Genomic DNA, 19,850 nt, shown 5'->3' on the forward strand with positions numbered 1-19,850 from the left:
AAAAAAAAAAAAACACTAAGAATCCATGTTACTTAGGAAAGAAGGGCAATCACTAAGAAATCCATCGATGACATGGCTATGGCAAAAAATGAACTCTCCTACACTGCTGATGGGAATGCAAACTAGGACAACCATTATGGAAATCAGAATGGAGATTTCTCAAGGAATTGAAACTAGAAATTCCATACAGCCCAGCTATCCCCCTGCTAGGTATCTTCCCCCCAAGAGCTGAAGTCATCATACTGCACTGGTACTTGCATACCAATGTTTACTACAGCAGCACAGTTCATAATAGCTAATCCTGAAAGCAGCCTGTATACCCACCAAAAGACAATCAGATAAACAAAATGTGGTATCTGTATACAATGGAATACTACTCAGCTATAAAGAAGGACAAATCTGAAGCATTTATAGGAAAATGAATGCATCCTGAAAACCCAATGTTGAATAAAGTTAATCAGAGACATAAGTTTGAATACTTTATGGCACCCCTTATTTGAGTGAGGCAAAGTACAAAGAAAAGGATAAAAGATGAATAGAAAGAAAAGAAGGGACAGATCTCGTCTAATAGGAAAAGGGTCCAAGGGAACAAGCAGAAAGGGAAGGGGGAAGTGGAGGGGAAATGACAAGAATACGGATATGTCACGTACAAGAACCCATCACTTCTCCGCCTTTTGGCTAAGATCAAGTGTAGGTACAAGAACCTATTAACCCTAATCAGTGGAAACATTATAAGCCATAACTCATGCTAAAGCAAACAGTACCAACAAGTACGGAAAAGGTGACTGGGGAACCAGAGTTATGAGGAGGGAAGGGGAAGGGGGTTTTTAAAAACCAAGCTGTAAATTGTACGTGTAGTCACTCCCCAAGATAGTGTAAACTGCATGAATTACAAACATGTACTAATTACATAAAATGAACTATAAAAAAGGTAGGGTTCACATAGCTCATGGCAGAGCCTTCTGTCCAAGTCCAAAAGCTCCTGCTCTTAACCACTAAAGTAAAGGACACTTTCTCTCCTGTGCTCTCCTGATGTCTGACCTTAGGTAGCACCAGTACCATGACAGCCAAAAGAATAAGCTCTAGCATTCCACCCCTGCTCAAAGCGCCCGACCTTCCTCACCACCCATTTCAATTTTGTCACTCCCACCTGAGTGTAGGCTAATTGCCACTCTCACCTGCCACACAGCTGAAATAGGACATCCTGATCCAAGAGCAGGGCTCCTGGCTCACTGCCCTGTTTCCACAGTCGCTGTTGTGACAGGCAAGACTGATGTACCAGCCCAGAGCAGGGAGCTAGGAGCTCGCAGGTGAGTGCTGCTACACACACCACCAAGTGACAAAGTGCCCAGATTGCCCTGTGGGAAACAGAGCAGACCTCATTCCTCCTGAACGTGTTCCTGCAGCAAAGCAAGAGCTTATGTTCTGTTAAAGGAAAGAGCAAGCAGATGAACAATATGTCTGATGCTATTTCACTATTCAAAGAACATGTTTGCATATTCAAAGGAAAGTCTCAAGAATAGCAATAAAACTGTTAATAATGACCATCTCTGTAGGGTGGGATTAAAGACAAGGTGATCGTTTTCAAAACCATGCACATTTTATATTTTTTTTTAATTGAAGAAAAAAATCCGTTGAGCTTCACAATCATGCTATTCACCAAAACTGCAAGGCACAGTCATGGAACTATGCCAAGAAGGCTTACTCTAACAGGCTGGATGGAAATCCTCGCCTACAGGCCTCAAATGCAGTTTTAAGAAATAGACTGTCAGGATTTTATCATGGTGATGAATCCCCCACACAGGCAAAACACCTGTCTACGGCTGTGTTTGCTCTTCGGAAGGCGGGTATGTGTCCCTTTCATCTCACCTATGATCAGTATATGCTGGAGCCTGATCTGTAAATTACCTTCTCTTCCTCTCCTTCACGCCTGCCAGAGCTCCTGCTGACACAGGCCACATGTAAATTCAACTTGAGAGCAGGCCATAGGTCACTCTGTGCTGTGAATCAGACCAGCAAAGCAACAAACACCGTCTATAAATTAAGCGCCTTTCTCCAGAAGAGAAAAATTCCCAAAAGTTTAAGGAAGAAATGCTAGGATTACTTCATTTCACCCTACTCTGTGCTACTTACAAAGCACCCTGTGATTTACAACACACACACACATGCAGGTTCTCATTTGATCTTCACAACAACCTCGTACCAGTAAACAGGGTAGAAAGGATGTCTACTTTGTACAAATAAGGAGACTGAAGCAAAGGAAAAACATTTAACAAACAGAACCACCTAGAAAACTAACAGCAGAGACCAGAAACCCAGAATGCAGACTCTAGAGTGGGTCTTTATTATTCATCCCTTTTGATATTTGTGAATATGGCAGCTATCTGCTATGTAGCAGGTGTGTGACACTTGGTGGCACAACAGAGAGCACTCGGAGTGCTACGGCCTGTGGGAAAGGCAGACATCAGGCAAGTAATCAGAAACTACTCAGTAGAAAACTGAACCCTAGTTAATAGGGAAAATGTAAAATATAAGACCTGAAAGTTAAGGGTGAGTAGGAATGAACTTGGCATTCTAGAAATGGCATATGCAAAGATCCAGTGGTGAGTACATTTAAAGAGCTAAAAGAAAACTGGGTCAGAGGAAGAAAAAATCAGTACAAGGCATAACTGAAGAAACACAGGCTAAACTATACAGACTTTGTGTAAGCTATAGAAGGATTGGCACATTCATCGTAAAACTTACAGCATGATATTAATTGGATGTAATTGTTTGCTAGAGTGAGAAAGAACTACAGTGAGCAGGTGTGCAGGGTGAAGTCTTGTACATCACTCTAATGATCATCAAAATTGCATCCCTGAAAAGTGCACAGAATTCAATGTGCTCACCTATCTCCTACATTAGCTCCTGCAGGCCCTAGGACATACATAATTAGATACCAATAAAAGAAGCAATCAGGAAAAATGTCTTCCTAAGTAAGGGTCTTCCACTGCCCAGCCTTTTTATTTCACTGCCAGCCACTTTTAATAAGACCTTGTGATTACAAAGTCACCTTAAGAATACAGACAGTTTATCACCTTGAAGCAGTGAATATCAAAATTGATATTGGAATGGTGTAAAACCACATATGTAACACTGGAGACCAGGGCAATGCATCTATTCCACATTTGTAGAAATGGCCGAATGGCTCATTTGCAGTCAATCATGATTTAAGATTAGGTCCTTGGCCATTACACAGAGCACGGAGGCACATGCAAGGAATACAAATCATGTAAGGACAAAGGGCTACATCTCTGTGGTATTGAAGCCATGAGCCTCTCAGCACTCCAAGATCCAGGAGAAAAGCACTCATTAAATCTAAAAACAATACCACATCTAGAGTCTTCTGATCAGCAATAGTTGGAATTTTTTTTTGGGGGGGCTTGTCAGAGATCAAACTCAGGACCTTGTGCTTGCGAGGCAGGCGGCAGAACCACTGAGCTAAATCCCTGGCCCAGTGGGTGGAATTTTTAACAGGGTAGATCTTGGCCCAACTAGAAAGTGATCTTGTGAGATGGCCCACTCCCCTAGATGCAAAAACTAACGTATGAAATTTGTCTCTTGGTTTGTTTTTCTCCACTGATAAGTGGGATACCTTGTGCTTCTCCCATGAGAACTCGGAAGTGTAGTCTTACCAGAACAGGAAGAGGAAGATGAGGAGGAAGAGGAAGAGGGGAAGGAAGAAGAACAGGGTGAAGAGGAAACCCAAGTACTGAGTGTTTATCTAGAGCAACGGTGATGAGCCTATGGCACATATGCCACTTGTTTTTCTTTTAGGATGAAAGATGTTAATGTATGAGTCGATTTTTCTAAACTAAAACTTCAGTATTCGGGTTAACTGCAGTGCTGGCACTCTGTGATAAATAAGAGGGTTTGGGGATGCAGTGTGGGCACTGGTCTCTAAGAGACTCGCTATCATATCTAGAGAAAGCTGCTTAACTCTCTGGAGTGATACAGGTGGAGCAGTGGGAGAGAAGGGGTAGAAAATGATCACCCCGGCCAAAGAAGAGTGAGAAAAGACCCCTGGACTCTGGCTCTGTGTGCTCAGAAAAACTCAGTTCTCTTCTCAGCATTGCACAAGTCCCCACAGATGAAAGAACACCCATCTCCCCAAGATATAATGAAGATCAAGTGGATACAGGAACCATCTCTAAAGAAATATAAAACACTAACCTCAACTTCGTAATGACTGAGCAAAAAGTCTGAGTTTCTCCCAGCATGGCATCAAGCCTCTGAGGCTAAAATGTCAAATAATTCAAGAAACTTGAATTATGCATTTCCCCAGTCCTTTCCTCCGTTTTTCCTTCAGCCAAAGACAGCCTCAGACCTGGAAAGCAGGCATTAGTAGAAGTGCACTGAGTGACTAAGTCAAGGGCTTCACAGTGAAAATACCAGGATTAATCACAGCCTGGGGCTGTTTACCTCCAGTGGAAATAAAATTCCATTCGGGGCGATACAGCATCCAGGTTGTCCCCAAGAAGCCAGCGGATGGCCCCAACCTGAAGCCTCTAAGTACATATGTGTGAGATTTGCTGTCAGGAAAGTGATACCCTCAGGCTAATGGGCACTAATGAGTAGGGATTTGACGTGACATTCCTGAGGAAGTTAGAGACAGCACCACACCAGGCCTTCAAGGGGAAAAAGAAATTATTTCCACTCTAATTGCCAAGGAAAACCCCTTGCTGCAGGTCCAGGCACATGAACTACCTGGTTCAGTAGCTCTGCAACCTCTGCTGGGAGAAACATTCACCGGAAGTTTAAAAGGGTGAACTGGGGGACAGAAGCCAACTGAAGGTGAGGGCAGGGCAGGAAAACAGCACACAGACCTGTTTCCTTCCACGCCTCCTCATCCACACACTCTGCTCTTAACACTCCCTTGAAGAACCGTTGAGTACACACTGCTGTAAATCTACTTCCTGGTACCCAACAGTTCTAGCTGCTATTATTTATAACATTAGTTTAATTAAAGCTTCCTGGGAGATAGACTAATTTTTTACAGTGGTGGTGTAGAAAATCAGTTCTTTCCAAAGACAGTATCAGCACCCCTTGCTCTAGCTCGAAAACTAACACAGCCACTGGAATTTTTTTCATTTAAAAAGTCCTCATGGCTCATGTCTTTTTTATTTCCCGATGCTCTTTTCCAACCAGTGAAACATAAAAGGAACAGTGACAACAGATGTGCAAATGTATATATTTTTCACATAGGGTTCCATCTCATGTATTGTTCTGGCTTGAAATTTCATTTCCTCTGCTTGCTTTCCTTTTGGAAAAAATAACCAAGTATATCCATCAAAAGCCGACTGTGAAGTTAGAGCAATAAAGATGCAAGCATCAGTTTTTTTCTATCAGAAAACATTTATTTCTCTAACAGATTATTTCCCCTTCGTTCACACTGTGGAGACCCATATCTGTATAACACAGTGACAACACAAGATGTGTCTGAAGGCCTTTCTATGAAATCGCTATGAATTACAAATGAAGTCCTATTTTTCTCTCTAGTCCAACACATCTTGGGCCTCATGTATGTACTAAAACACCTTCTTGCCAATTTACCGGTGGTCTTTGCCAAAGAACCATCAGAGGACAGATTCTGTTGTAGCATTTTTTTTTTAAATCCTTTTCGCTGCAACTTTGAAAACCCAGAAATGCAGAGTGATGGGGAGGAAATGAAGTTACTCCTATCATCCGCTTCAATTAATCCTTCTACCCCCTACCTGTCTCTGCCATTGAGACCACAGTTAACTAAAGGTGTATTTAAACCCACCAGGGATCAAGAGAAAAGGATGAAAGTTCTTGAAAAGACAAAATTAGAAATAGGTCAGCTACTGGTGTCAACAGAACACAGGGCAAAGTTAAACATAGAATCCACTTAATGAGGTTGAAATAGATAAGCCCCAGGGTGCAAAGCACAGGTGGAAGCATAGCCACCCCCCATCATCACGACACATCCAACACTACAGAGGCAAAGCTGCCTCAACACTTAACAACCAGTCTCTATTTCGCCAAAGAATCTGCGACTTTGAATGTACCACGTTAGCCACCGACACCTTTACATTCACTTTCAATATCATTCAGATCTCTGTAACTCAGCAACCTCAGAGAGCTTTGCTCTTTCAGCATCTTTGAACAGCACAACTACCCATCATCTGCTTGCTGTGTACACCACCCCATCTTGTAGGTCACCAAGCTACCAAGGCCTCCGTGACCAGGGCAAGCTCCACCCTACCTCGGGAGCTGTGCACTGTCAGATGTCTGGCAAAGCACACTCTGGAAGAGAGAAAGGGCACAAGGTGGAGAAAATGAGAAGCGAATATCCCTTAAGCAGGCAAAAATGCATATTCGGCATTTAGTTGGACAAGGAAGTCAAGTGATTTAAGAAAGAGAGCAACTAGGGAAAGTAAGTTCTGGTCTTTGCTCATCAGCCACACGCTGCCTACCAACGAACATATAAATTCAGAGGATTGCAAACCCCACCCCCGTTTTACCACAGAAGTGGCGGAGAGGAGGGCAGGCTGGGTGGCTTTCTGGGGTCCTGAATGGGAAGACCCACGCTTGGGAATAGGCACTATGATGAGAGAGGATCAGAGATGCCCCGAAGGCCAAAGTTGGAAGGAGACTTAAAAGTCATCCAGCTCTGCCCCCTGTTGTATACTGAGAAAACTAACGCTGGGCAACCACAAGTATTTTGCCTGGAGTCATACATATTTAACAATATATCCGGGTTAAAAGGTCAGATTTTCAAAGCAGAGAAGGAAACGGAAATACTATCCTGATCATCCATGTGAACTTGTAAGAGGTCCCGGAAATTGTAACAAATGAGCTCCCTCATTTGCTAAGACTTCAAACCCTTTCCTAAAAGCCTTCATACTTTGGATTCACGCGCTGGAACTAGGTGAACACATTCCTGAGCACTCCCCACATCCGCACACAAGAATAAGGAAGGGAAGAAGCCATGCCACATTCTCAAAGCACTACCACGACGAACCAAAGAATTCCCTTTCCCATTTTGCCTCCCCGACCTATTTTCAAAGCGATGCTGTTGGTGTACGACCAGGCACCACTGTATTGCACTACAGACCAGGAGACCACCACCAACTCTTGGAGAATCCTGGCTAGGTCCCAGCATTCAGGAAAGCTTCAAGGACCTGGCTGGCTTCAAAATTGCTGCATCGAGGGGTCCACACTGCACACAAGGTCTTTAATCCACAGGGCATAAGCCACTGCTTCTACAGAGGTTAAGATCTGACTAAATTGCACTTGTCTCCAGAAGAGTTCTTTAAGATCTTTGTATGATGGTGCATGTCTACAGACCTCAATGATGTGACATAATTATACAGAGTGTGAAACTTTCAGGAGGTTTGACATGACCCTGTAGCTACATTCCTACAACCTTCTGGTAGAAAAGTCACTATTACTCATTATAAATGTAAGCATTCATTGTTCTTGGCATATGAATGAATGAATGAATAAATAAATAAATTTTTAAAACTAAGACAGATTGCCTTTCATAAGCCTACATCATAAAAATGCACATTGTATAAATGGCAACACTGGGACAAGAATCTAGATTGGTTTCAGTCGAGGTTAAGCCACAGAACTCTTGTGCCTGGAATACGGAACATGGAAGACTCCTCCTTCACTTCCCTTTTCTCTCCCATGCTTCCTTCTTGCTCTCCCTGCCGGACTTCCCTCCCTGCCAACTAGGAACTATTCATCCACAAACACTCTGCCCTCTCCAGATTATGATCGATCAGCTCTGCAACATCTACAACATAAGCTTTGTTCCAACTGCACCTCTCATGTGACTGGCAAGACACATAACGGCAAAGTTGTAAAACTGCAGAAATTGCCATGCACTTGTATCTGAGATGGTAAGTAATTGAGAGGCCACTCCACATCTCTGGGAATGCTACTTGCTGTGAACCCCCAGATCTGACTGTCTCCTCCAGGAATACAACAACCGTCTATCATGCCCTCCCTCATGGCACTGCTTGTACAGTGGCTGGCACTGTTACTTCAGTCCTGTCTCCCTACCTTGCTGATCATCTCTTCGCAGACAAGAGGATCTGGAGCTGTTATGTTAGTTGGCCACGGGGCACATGTTGTGGCACACATTTCTGTTTCCAAAGTGAAGACTACGCCAATCAAGGAGCTAGCAGATTGAGGGCCTGGGCCTGCTCTCTGGAAACCATGGCTTCCTGATAGTCATCTCTTAATTTTACCCTGCCTGCTGTAGCAATATTTGCATAAAACCAATGTAGCGCCTTATACAGATGGCTTAACTACTTAAGGAGTATGAGGTTTAACAAGATGATGTTTGTAAATACTTTAGCTCTCTGGGAGGAAGATGCAATATCAACATATTTCACTATAAGATATCAACATAGATAAACAGATGCTTGTACCCTGAAAGTACTCTGAAATATTACACAGGAACTTGAAGGACTGACTTGTTCTGTGATTTAAGGGCTGTTTCTGATTCTGTATTTTCTTCAGGATCAGCTGAATACAAAAATTAGATGAGCTGATAGTTAATAAAAAACAAGTGTTAAAACAGAGATATAAATATGTTTATTGTCCAGGCTATCATCACTAGACTGACACCTGGTCAGGCTGACAGAGCTTCAGGGTGTGTGTGTGTGTATGTGTGTGTGTGTGTGCACGTGTGCACGCACACATGCCATGAACACTTGTACAACTCTTAACAAATGAAATAAGAGTTCATAACTCTGCTTAAATGTGACAGGCTGTGCTCAGGAGATAATTTTTCCAGCTGTGAGGCATCAAATTTGGAGTGAGGAAGCTTACATGTTGCAGGCGGTGCTGGGTAAAGGCTGGGGAATGTGCAGTTTGAGTGGGAAACACCATGAAGCCCAGCTCTTGGCTGCTGAGGTGCTCAGCTCCATTGTCACTTTGAGCCCAAGATGCTGGAAGCAAACATTTCCAGATCTCTCCAGTGTTCAGTTGCACTTACCAGCTGTCAAATCAGCCTGCTCAGGGGCTTTCAGTCCAGGCTTTCTCTGATGTCCCAGGAAAAGCATCCATTATGGGGCTGGAGAAGGTTTCAGAGGAATTTAAAATGTCTAAGTGAATAGGCCACGATCTTCCTGGTGGCCAGAACTCTTTTATTCCTCTGTATCCTGCACAGCCTGGCAGAGATAATATGTCCAGTAAATTAATTGATGGGCTGATTGGAAATTAAAAGTTACCAAATAAAGGAAAGAAAATCTGTTTCTCTTGGTGGTGAATAGGAAAGGTCACTTATGTGAATCCCAGGTGTTGATGGCTTTTGTCCTTTGAGTAATGGGGACAGCCTGCCAAGGGAGCTGAGAATAGAGAGAGAGAATGGAAAGGAGATTAGTTCAGGCCTTACCGTGGCCTTTGTTGGCAACTATTAATATAAAAGGCAGCTAAAGAAAAACCCAAGGCAATGGAGATAATCAGCCTGGCCACCAAATGAATATTTTCTTTTATGTTTCTAGCTTGAGGTACTCTGTGACCGGTACGTTGAGAGCATCTACCTAGATCCTGCTCAACAGCTGAGGCAAGGAAAAAAGTGTAAGTCCCAGTAGCAAGCAGAAAGTGTTGAACTACTGACTAAAATATCTGTTGCTTTTCTCAGGACAAGTTGTGCGATTAGGCCTGAAAAAGCTGTTTCTCAATTCTAACCTTATGAAAAAATGATGGAAACTCCTGCCACGCAAAAATTCTTCAGAGCAATAGAACTGCCTGGGAAATCTCATCTTCCTGCTCTTAGGTGTCTTTCTGATGATCCACAGCATCTCTCCCTTGGGAAGAGTTCCTGGTGTGCTTGTGAGTTTGTCTTGGGAAGTGCATGCTATAAGCACACCATGGAGGTAGTATGGAAGTGTAGTAGGACTAAGGTCTGGGAGGTACTTTGGCTCAAAGTTCTGTTTTGATGCTCCTTGTATAATGTGATTAAAACTTAGCTACATACCTCTGTGAGCCTAATCATTTACAGATCCATAAAATGAGTCTAATCAAACTGTCCCCATTTGCCTATCCTAAGGAATGAGTAGCCTAGCCCATCACTCAACCTGTAGGACATGCTCCATAAACGTAGGTCTCTTCTCCTGGTCCAGTACAATGGATTCATTCATTGGAACCCACACCTTTCCAGACAGCACAAAAAATATGAAAGAGCTGCAGGCCCTGGAAGTCAAGTGGTACCCATGAGTCAATGGATTCAAATCCTAGAGCTGTCACTTATGAGCAGCAGGACTTCAGACAGATGATATAATGCTAGATTTCTTCATTTTAAAAAGGAAAAAGTACCAGCACTGGTATGACATGACTTGATCTCGGCAAGGAGCTAAGCACTGCCAGCACTTTGATGTTACCAATCATCCGTTTGCAACCTGGTCAGCAGAACAGTGGGTAGGCATTTGAGTAAAACAAGAACATAACTCTAAGGGTGAGAAGGATTGAAAACAAGAATCTCCAGGTATGGGGACGGGGATTTAGCTCAGTGGCTCCACCGACTGCATTACGAGCACAAGATCCAGAGTTCTATCCCCGTACCAAAAAAAACAAAACAAAACAAACAAACAAACAAAAAACTCCAGGTACGAAACACATGACTGAGAGAATAAAAAGAAGCCTTTGGAAAATCCCCTCAGGATTTGTGAGGGTAGCCTGGAGAAGTGGGGGACCAGCATCTTGGTATATGGGATAGAGCTTTGCTGCTCTCATGTCAGCTAGGGCTGCCAGGAAGAAACTCGTGAAGCAGATCAGTTCCTTTTGTGCACTAGACCTCGCCCTCTTCTTAACCCTTTCTTCCACCTTTCCAGGGCTCTGCTTCAGGACTTGCTTTTGTTGCAACCCAGCTTCTCCCACCAGCTCCGTTCTCTCTACCTAAACCGGGATCTTGTGATCCAGCATCAAGCATCGAGGCTCTCCTGCCTGCATGAAAACTACAAGGTGAACTTCCTAAAAATATATGCACAGTAGAGTAGTATTCAGCCATGAAAAATGAAATCCTTTCCTTTGAAACAGTGGAGGGGAACTGCAAGACATCATGTTAAATGAAATAAGCCAGGCATGGCAAGAGAAATACTGAATGCTCTCACTCATTTGGAAATGCAGAAAGTTGATCTCGTTGGAGAAAAAGAATAGAATAATGGTCAAGCATTTGGGGGTAGATAGAAAATATTGAGATAATGAGTACCAAAATGGAAGTAATTAGAAGGCATTAGTTCCATGATTCTATAGTTGGATAACTATAGACTACAACAACTAGTATATATTTGAAGTCAACTAGAAGAGTATAAAGGTTCTTAATATATAAAAATTTAAATATTGGAGGAGATGTAAATACTAATTCCTCTAATTTGATCACTACAAATTGTGTAGAGATGTATTAAATTACCATAAGATATTCCATAAATGTGAATAAATGTCAATTAAAATTAAAATATAAACATATAGCTTCTCTGGTTCCACTTTCACTGAATTTGACCCCTCAAAGGTCAGAGACAGAGCTTGCCTGTACATATTTTTATAAAGTTTCTCAGGTAATTCTTATGTATAGTCAGATTTTGGAATTGTGTTTTTAGACTTTTCCTAAACAGAAGTCAAAATTTTTTCTCTCCTGTGGCTCAGTCTTTTAGCCTTTTTATCTCCTGACCTGTCTAAAAAGCTTATTTGTGTTTTGAGTCTTGGAATAATTAATTGGCAACAACTTCATATGTCCCCCACAACCCCAAGCTTTTACTCAAAAGATGTCATGCCCTAAGCCAAAGAGTGAAAAATGTCAAGAGAAGAAGAGACACAGAGAATCCTCGCCGTTCACCTTTAAAATGGACCCTAAAGCCGCAGCTCTCACCCCTTTCCCATTCTCCTCCCTGGTAACTGTGAAGGGCATGCAGGGGGTAACAGTTTGGAGGCAAAGACACAGAGGCATCAGAGATGTGCAGATTAAAGGACAACCACCACTACAAACATACATTCAGCACCAGAGGTCAGGCACCAAGTACTTCACAAGGAATATCTCACTTCACATTCCCCTTGGTAAAACAAAGGGGACACCTGCTGATAAACGCACCATTAGGTAATCTCACCACTGTGGGTACTTAGACAAACTAAGATGGCTACAATGTCACCAGGTGACATATCTAATGGGACTGTCTCATACGCCTCCTGTTGTTGACTAAACTGTAATTATGTAGTGCATAATTAGTATTAGCAATTACGCATTCATATCTGTATTCCTGTTTTACCAATGAAGAAGCCGAGATGCAAAGAAATTAACCTGCCTAAATGTACACAGCTAACAAGAGAATATTTCACAGGAAGCAGAGAATATATAAGAGCTTAAAACTCCAGTTTAGCAGAGACAGATTCTGTCTTCTCTTTTTTTCTCTTCTCCAAAGAGAACACCACCAAGAAATAATAAAACTTTTGGGAGAAAAAGCACCACAAGAAAAGAGCAGTATCTCCAGGACTTTTCAGACGAGAATTATTAAATTCAAGGGTCTGAAGCCTCTTTCTGGCATATGGTTTAGGAAGGCAAGCAGTGCCCTTCCTTTGACAGCCGAGGGGTGGGAGGCCATGGGGAACCAGAGTGCTACCTAGCAAACATCCTTAGTTGTAGAAAACCAGCCAATGAGCTCCAGAAGGAGGAGCCAAGCACTGTGGCTTTATGCAGGCTGCCCAGGTCAGGTCTACAAGGTAAAAAGAAGCCAGCAGATTCTATGGAAATTGTTCAGGCACACATATTGTATTTGGTTAAATCTAAAATGATTCAGAAGTCCAGCAAGCAACTTACATTGATCACATCAAAAATGGATTAAGACTCACTTCAATATGGCAGAACTTCCCTTGAATCTGACACTAATTTCCTGCTCTCCCAGGTCTTCTAGAAGAGACTGTAGAGCTGGAATGACAAGCACGTTTGAGAATCTCCCCATCAGAGGCACAGTCTATGACTGATCTTCAAACGCCCTTCTCCCTGATGGGTCTGGAAGGGATACGATCCCCAACATTACCATCCCACTCCCTGGGTTCACAAGCAAGCCTTGCGTTCAAACAGTCATTTTAACCTTGATGGCACCATTAATGAAGCTAATAATGCATGGACACTTCTTGGAATGCAAAAAAATAAAAATAAAAACATTCTCCGTAATTGGACTCATATCACTATCCATAAGGATTTTTAGAAGGTTCTGGAGAGATCACAACATTTCCCTTGACTGCCATCATCCAGCTGCCCAGCCATAAATGACCCAATAAAAACCAATGGTCTTTTCCCCTCTTCAGCTGTCACTGCCAAACACGGGACAACACCCGCTTCTCACCATAACCCACAACCTCCAAGGGAAACTGGCCTCACAGAGAGTCCTGCCACCCTCTAACAAGCTGGAAGGCTTTTCCTCTGCAGGGCGTAGAAGACATCAATTCCAAAAAAGTCGAAGAACAGCCTCTTTAAGAAAGCTCCATTTGGAAAAGATATTTAAGCAAAGTTGTGCTTGATGAAGTAAAATAGAATTAGCTGCTTCGATAGCACAGGCTTCTCAGATTCATTCTAAGGGAGATTGGCTTATTCGCTTCCAAGTGGAACGAACTCAACAACAATATATCACAGTTAACTGTAGTCACAGCTCCACGGAATTTCAACCAGGGCCTAGAGCACACTGAGGTGCACTTAATATTCCCCAATCTGCAATCAACCTTTTGTACATTTGTTCCTAATCACAGGGTACAGTTTCATCTTAATGAACTGTTTTCTTACTGTATTATGGTTGGTCATTTCAGCATGCCTAATGGCCCATTCAATAGGTTAAATTACAATTAAGGTCCCTTAGTTTTGTTTCCTGGCAAGTCTTGGAGGGGTTTGATTTTTTTCCCCCTTCCCATTGCTTAATTTCAAGGGCAGAATCATTAAGGATGAAAGACAAAGACTTACCTATTGCAGTCCACATGGAGCAGCAGGTGAGAGGCGCTAACTGTCAGAGCGACCTTGTGCCACTGCCCATCGGCCATCCGGTAGGGAAGCGCCTCTGTCCTGGGCCTCCCCCTGTGCATGTAGTGATATCGGATCTCATCCCTCAGGCCACTGCTCTCCAGCTCAAAGTAGCTGTGTGTAAAGGAACAAAAATTGGTTTATTTTAGCTCTGGGACACATGGCTATCACCAGCCCCCACCCCCTCACCAGGTTTCTCAGAACCTAAAATCAGCCAAACACCACACAAAGAGCCATGACTGACTCGAGATCAACTCTACCTTTACTGCACGGGAACCCCACTTCACCTACTGTCTTAGAGCCCTGATGGCAAAAGCTTAAGCCTCTGAAACGAAATCGGCAGGTGCCTCACCACGAGGTAAAGAGTCACAAGCTAATTAGCAAAGCCTGCTGCAGCATTTTTTACATACTTAAAAGCACAGGTCAGAGGCTGGGGATTTAGCTCAGTGCACCGCCACCTGCCTTGCAAGTGCAAGGTCCTGAGTTCGATCCCAGGTACCAGAAATTAAAAAATAAAAAAAGTATAGGTCAGAACCCTCCTCTTATTGTCTAAGAAAGGCCATTCAAGTGGAAAGGATTTATTGATGTCTATTTTTAGAACTGTCACTTTAAATTTTTCAAGAGTTAATGAACAATAAAAGTCATATTAGACACCAGGGATTGAAATACACTGCAAGAGCAAAACGATGAGTTAGGTCCCCCTCCTCTTCTTCCTCTTTCTTTTTCCTCCTCCTCCTCCCCCTCCACTTCCCCTCACCCTCCTCCTCCTCTCCTCGCCTGGACAGACCTTTAACTGGAAGACCTTTAACTGGACAATTCCTAAGTGATGAGCAGAGGAGAAGAAGTGGACGCTGTTTCACATACGAACCGGTACATCTAATTATCACAGAATAAAATGTGCCACTGGATTCTCTTTCCTAAGATTGTTATCATGTTTTCCAGATCCATGAGAAATTCTTAGCGCCACTATGGTAATGGCACTTTAGTCCAGAAGTACAGCAAGTGAGTTTGGGGCATGCTTCAGACACCAGACCCGGCACCTCCGTGGGTGACAACAGCACTTCGTCTCCAACACCTCTCTTCTGGGATGTGTCACTGTCACTGTCAGTCACCAACATCAGGCCTGACCTGGCTGCTGGGCATTGCACTAGTGTGCCACATACACCAGCTAATTTACTGCCCACAAAACCTACAAAATTGATAGTATTATCCCTTTTTAATGATTAAGAAATTGAGATTCAAGGGTCAGGTAACATACCCAAGACAAATTTAAGCAGATCTCAATGTGATCGTCTGTGTTTTAGGCAGTCTGCTGCCAACCCAGAGGGTGCCCTCAGTCATGGCAAGGATGACCTCCATGCCAACCTCCTGCAATGCGTCCCTAGGACAACTCAAGAGCTACTCACCTGATAGGGAGCCACACAATGACCTGCTACCTCTCTTCCAACCCACTGAGTGGGCCTGACCCTAACAGTTACACTGTATTTACTCTAAATATAAAGTGCATCTTCTATGAGGATAACATGAACATATCATGAAACTCAGCCTCTGTTATCCATGACTCCCAAATCCCATGCCCACTGAGAACAAATGCACATTTCTTGCTCTTCTCTCACAAGTCAGCAGTAGAGAATCAAGAGCAGCCTCTGACCCACAACTCTTACAGCAGTACAAAGAACCAGGCATAAACCAGAGATGATTTATACAGCAGCAGCCAGGTTGCAGGCCCAGGTGCATACATATTAGTAATAATTAATAAAATGCAATTTTATAAGATCAGAAAGGAAGAACTTCCTTAAAATTTATCTCAAGGAAATTCTCCAATTTCATCTAAGCAACTAAAACAGGAGAGGAATCAAGCAGGTCATTTAAAAGTCGATAAAATCTTAGAGATTATCTGATCATTCGTTAATTCATGCAGCATGTCTTTACTGAACATATACTGAACGAATTAAAGTGTATTAAAATACGGATCCCTCTCTTAAGAGGTTTCAGGACTAATGAAGAAGACACTAAAATGTGTCCTCCCCACCTAAGTAGCAGAAAGTAGCCCAAGAGATACGAAGGAGGGAGCAAGGGAAGACGAGATCGAACGAGTGGATGTCACTCGACAACTGCTTTCATGAACATCTTCTCATTTCACGTTTAAATGGATATCATTATTATTTCTAGTTCACTGACAGGTTCACACATGATCAGAGATATTAAGTGCTTTGCCTCAAAATCCCTGGACTCCCATACCAAAAAGCACCATGATCTTATAGTGGAGGCTTTACTAAGATCCACACGTTGCAAAAATCTCTTAATTACTTTATTTTGACCAATAGGTGACTCCTGGGAGAGATGACATGACCGTAAACCAACTCCAATCGATGACAATTAGATATGTTCATAAAAATCGGCCGATGCAATCATTACAGAAGGCGGTAAATACATTTAACAGGATTTAATCAGTATTCCTGGGGCGACGGCCTCATTGAGCAAGTCTTAATGTATTATAAATACATCATTTAAAGACCACTTTACAGAGCATTGGAGTAAGTGATTACCTTGTGGGAATCATGAGTGCTCAGCTATGAGAAGAGAAAGCTGACCCGGAGTTACACAAGTGAACACCTGTATCTTCGGAGACAGTTTCAGACAGCACCTAAAGTCCTCTACCTCAAACAGCTGGGGTGAAATTCAAGACCTTCAAGACCACGTATTTTTGAAAAAGGGTACGTTGGATAGCTTCCCTGGCCCCAGCCCACACTTCCTGAATCAGAACCTGCATTTCCACAAGACGCCAGATCGCATGGTTCACATGCACATTAAAGTTTAAGAAGCGCTGCAGCGAGTACACCAGGTGTTGCTTTACTTTCTGGCCAGCTGGCTGCAACGGAGGGAGCGGAAGTCTGACACTACACGCGTGCGACTAGGAGCCACGAGGTGCTGGCAGGGAGAGGAAAGAGACTGGAAGGGACCGTAAGCAACTGTCTGGTGAGCAGGCCAGCCCTGGCAGTCCTCACTGTTCTGACCTCTGGAGTCTGCAGAGGGAAGGGAGGGCAGGCCTCGGAGTGATGAAACGAGAGCCGATTTGTCAGCAGCTCTTCTCCCCTTAGCTTCGGACCTCAGTGTGGTTCCAAAGAACTGCTCTGGCTCCCAGGAAAGCCTGCTCACATCACAGTACTTAAAACAATGATATTCCTTCCTAATTTTTTTTTCTTTTTCAGGCCAAACGTTCTTCCTTTATACCCCTTTTCCCCACCTATACTATGAACCCTCCTGGGTAAGGATTCTACCTAAGTCCTCTTTCTAGACTCTGCTGCATGTTGGTCACCATGCTCTTCACACGGTCCAATGCGTTCATTTTCCACTGCAGTTAAGCATCTAGGAATAAAGGCACCTGTGCAGATGCGGACTAATGCGAAGTACAGAGACGTTATCTCCTGCTTTGCTCTGGGCCATGCACAGGCAATGGCTGCCTCCCACTGTTCACACAGACTTCCCATCAACAGAAGCCCAAGTCCTTTCACACACACGGCTGTGATGACATATCTTTCCTGGTGTCTCCAGAACCGAATCTTTAAGGCCCAAACGCCTGTGCTTAAGCACAAGGCAGACCCTACTCAAGAACATGGGTAGCTCACCTAAAGTCCACCTGTGGGTACCAGGTAAACTCAGTATTACCGTGAACTGAAGTTAAATCTCATAGGGTTATCTGAACTCCATGGTATGCATAGAAATGAAATTCAGGAGAGTAATTCTGAATAATATAGATAGATGAATATCACACCAGGTATTTTTATTAAAATGTTTATCACTCTCCAGAATTGATATGATATAACCCATTTTGAAGTGTGTGTGTGTGTGTGTGTGTGTGTGTGTGTGGAGAGAGAGAGATTAGGAACTACATTTATTTCATAATAAGATGATATGTAGAATATGACTGTAAGATATAATCAATGCTTACATTTTTAAAGTTCTATTACATTAAAAGACACAATACCATTCATCCACCTCAAAATGCTCCTCTCACTTTGAACACGCTCATCCCACCATTATTGCCACTTTCTGAAGCAGTCCTGGAGGTGCTCTTTCACGTGTGTCTTCTGCACTGTCATGGCTGTCTTGATGTCCCAAACTGATTCAAACGCTTGCCTTGCATGGTCCTTTTCACTCTGGGGAAGAGTCAGGGGTCCAATGGTGCCACATCTGGTGATAAAGTTGCCTGAGGACACAGTGTGACATTTTTATGAGCCCGCCCTTCTGTTGGATGGCACTCGACAGTGCATTTGGAGCATTTTTTATCACATCTCAAAAGGATTCATGAAGGAGGTGATAAGGAGAATGATAAGATAAATGTGTTCAAAGCAGGAGTGTCTTGAAGAAGATTGATAACAATATGTTACATTAACTTATTATATGACTTTTTTAAAATTTAAACATTCACTGTGGTTTTTGATCACACAGTATGAAAAATAGATATATTCAAAATGGCAAAGTGGATATTACTGTATGAATGTGTAGTTTCTGCACACAAGGATGAATACAGTACAAGTTAATTTTAAACGTTAACCAGTACAAATTCACTGGTGAAGACAAGAAGTTTCATTATAAAGGTCTCTTTTCTAGCTACTCTATAAGGATATCTATTGTCTAGAGAAATACACTGCACTTAGAAGAAGTCCAGAGTTACTGCTATACCTACTCCAGTAGTGTCCCCGCTGTGGCCCTGAACAAACAGTTTCTTTGTGGAAGTCTTGGTGGGAGAATAAGGCTGGATAGACTTAGAAATGAAGGCCACACTCCTATCCAGTGTTTACCTCTGGCTGGAATTCTTGGTCAGGGAGAAAAATCCCAAAGATGACAAAAAATATTAGTTTCCCAGCATTGTGTATGACCTCAACAGAAGATAACTCCATCTTTTTAAATGACAATATCAGTGATGACAAAAACAATACAGCTATCATTACTAACACTTACTGAGTACTTAATCATTAGAAGAAATGTCTTTAGAATTCATATTTCATGTCAAAATAATCCTATCACAAGCTAGTGATATTTATTTATTATTCGCTTTAAAAATACTTCTATATGCCGGGCGTAATGGCACACGCCTGTAATCCCAGCACTTGGGAGGCTGAGGCAGGAGGATTGCTGTGAGTTCAAGACCCACCTGGGCTACACAGTGAGACCCTGTTTCAAAAAACAAACAAACAAAAAAAACTTATATAGCACTGACTTGTAAGCTGGGCACTATTCTACAAATATTTACTGATTTAATCCTCAAAATGACCTTCAAAATTACTATTAATATGCCTATTTTATACAGAAAGATTAAATATCTTGCCCTAAACTACAAAAGTAGAAGAAGACCAGTCTGGCTCGAAGGTCAATGCTCTATACAGTAACCCAAGCCCATATTTTTAACCGCTGCTTCTTTTTACAGATAAGAAATTAAGGTTTGGAGCTCGTACAGCCCTGGGTGGCAGATCCATGACCTGTCCCTGGGTCTCACAGACACGAAAGCCAGTGCGTCCTTTACTCCCCACTGTGTCGCGTGTTTTAATGATGGAATCCCTATTAAACTCACGCTATAAATGGGAAAGCTGTGACTTCGAATGATGAAGTGGCTCGTAGGGAGTCACGTAACTCCCAAGGTTCAAGTCCAGGTCCACTTGATTCTAGCCCCTGAGTTCTTCCCACCACACTGTGCTCCTCCCTGGGGACATGGTGTGGCCACAGCAGGAGCAGAGGGCAGCGGAGGTCAAGTGCACTAATGATGCTCCTTGCCACCTAGGCGTTCACCTTCAGGCGCAGGTGCCAGCCCTGTTCATCAGGCTCCTGT

At 42.9% G+C, this 19,850-nt stretch overlaps 1 protein-coding gene across 1 annotated transcript in view; it reads right to left on the reverse strand.

The window, feature by feature from the left end:
• The window catches only part of Nell1 (neural EGFL like 1), a 675,311-nt gene that overhangs the window by 527,624 nt on the left and 127,837 nt on the right, over positions 1-19,850 (reverse strand). Inside the window, exon 4 of the mRNA XM_033764069.1 lies at positions 13,964-14,134. Coding sequence (XP_033619960.1) covers positions 13,964-14,134 — 171 coding nt within the window. The remainder of the gene's footprint in view (positions 1-13,963; positions 14,135-19,850) is intronic.

The sequence above is a fragment of the Fukomys damarensis genome, unplaced genomic scaffold (assembly GCF_012274545.1).
Source record: "Fukomys damarensis isolate Sample0158 unplaced genomic scaffold, DMR_v1.0_HiC HiC_scaffold_16, whole genome shotgun sequence".
Classification (NCBI taxonomy): Eukaryota; Metazoa; Chordata; class Mammalia; order Rodentia; family Bathyergidae; genus Fukomys; species Fukomys damarensis.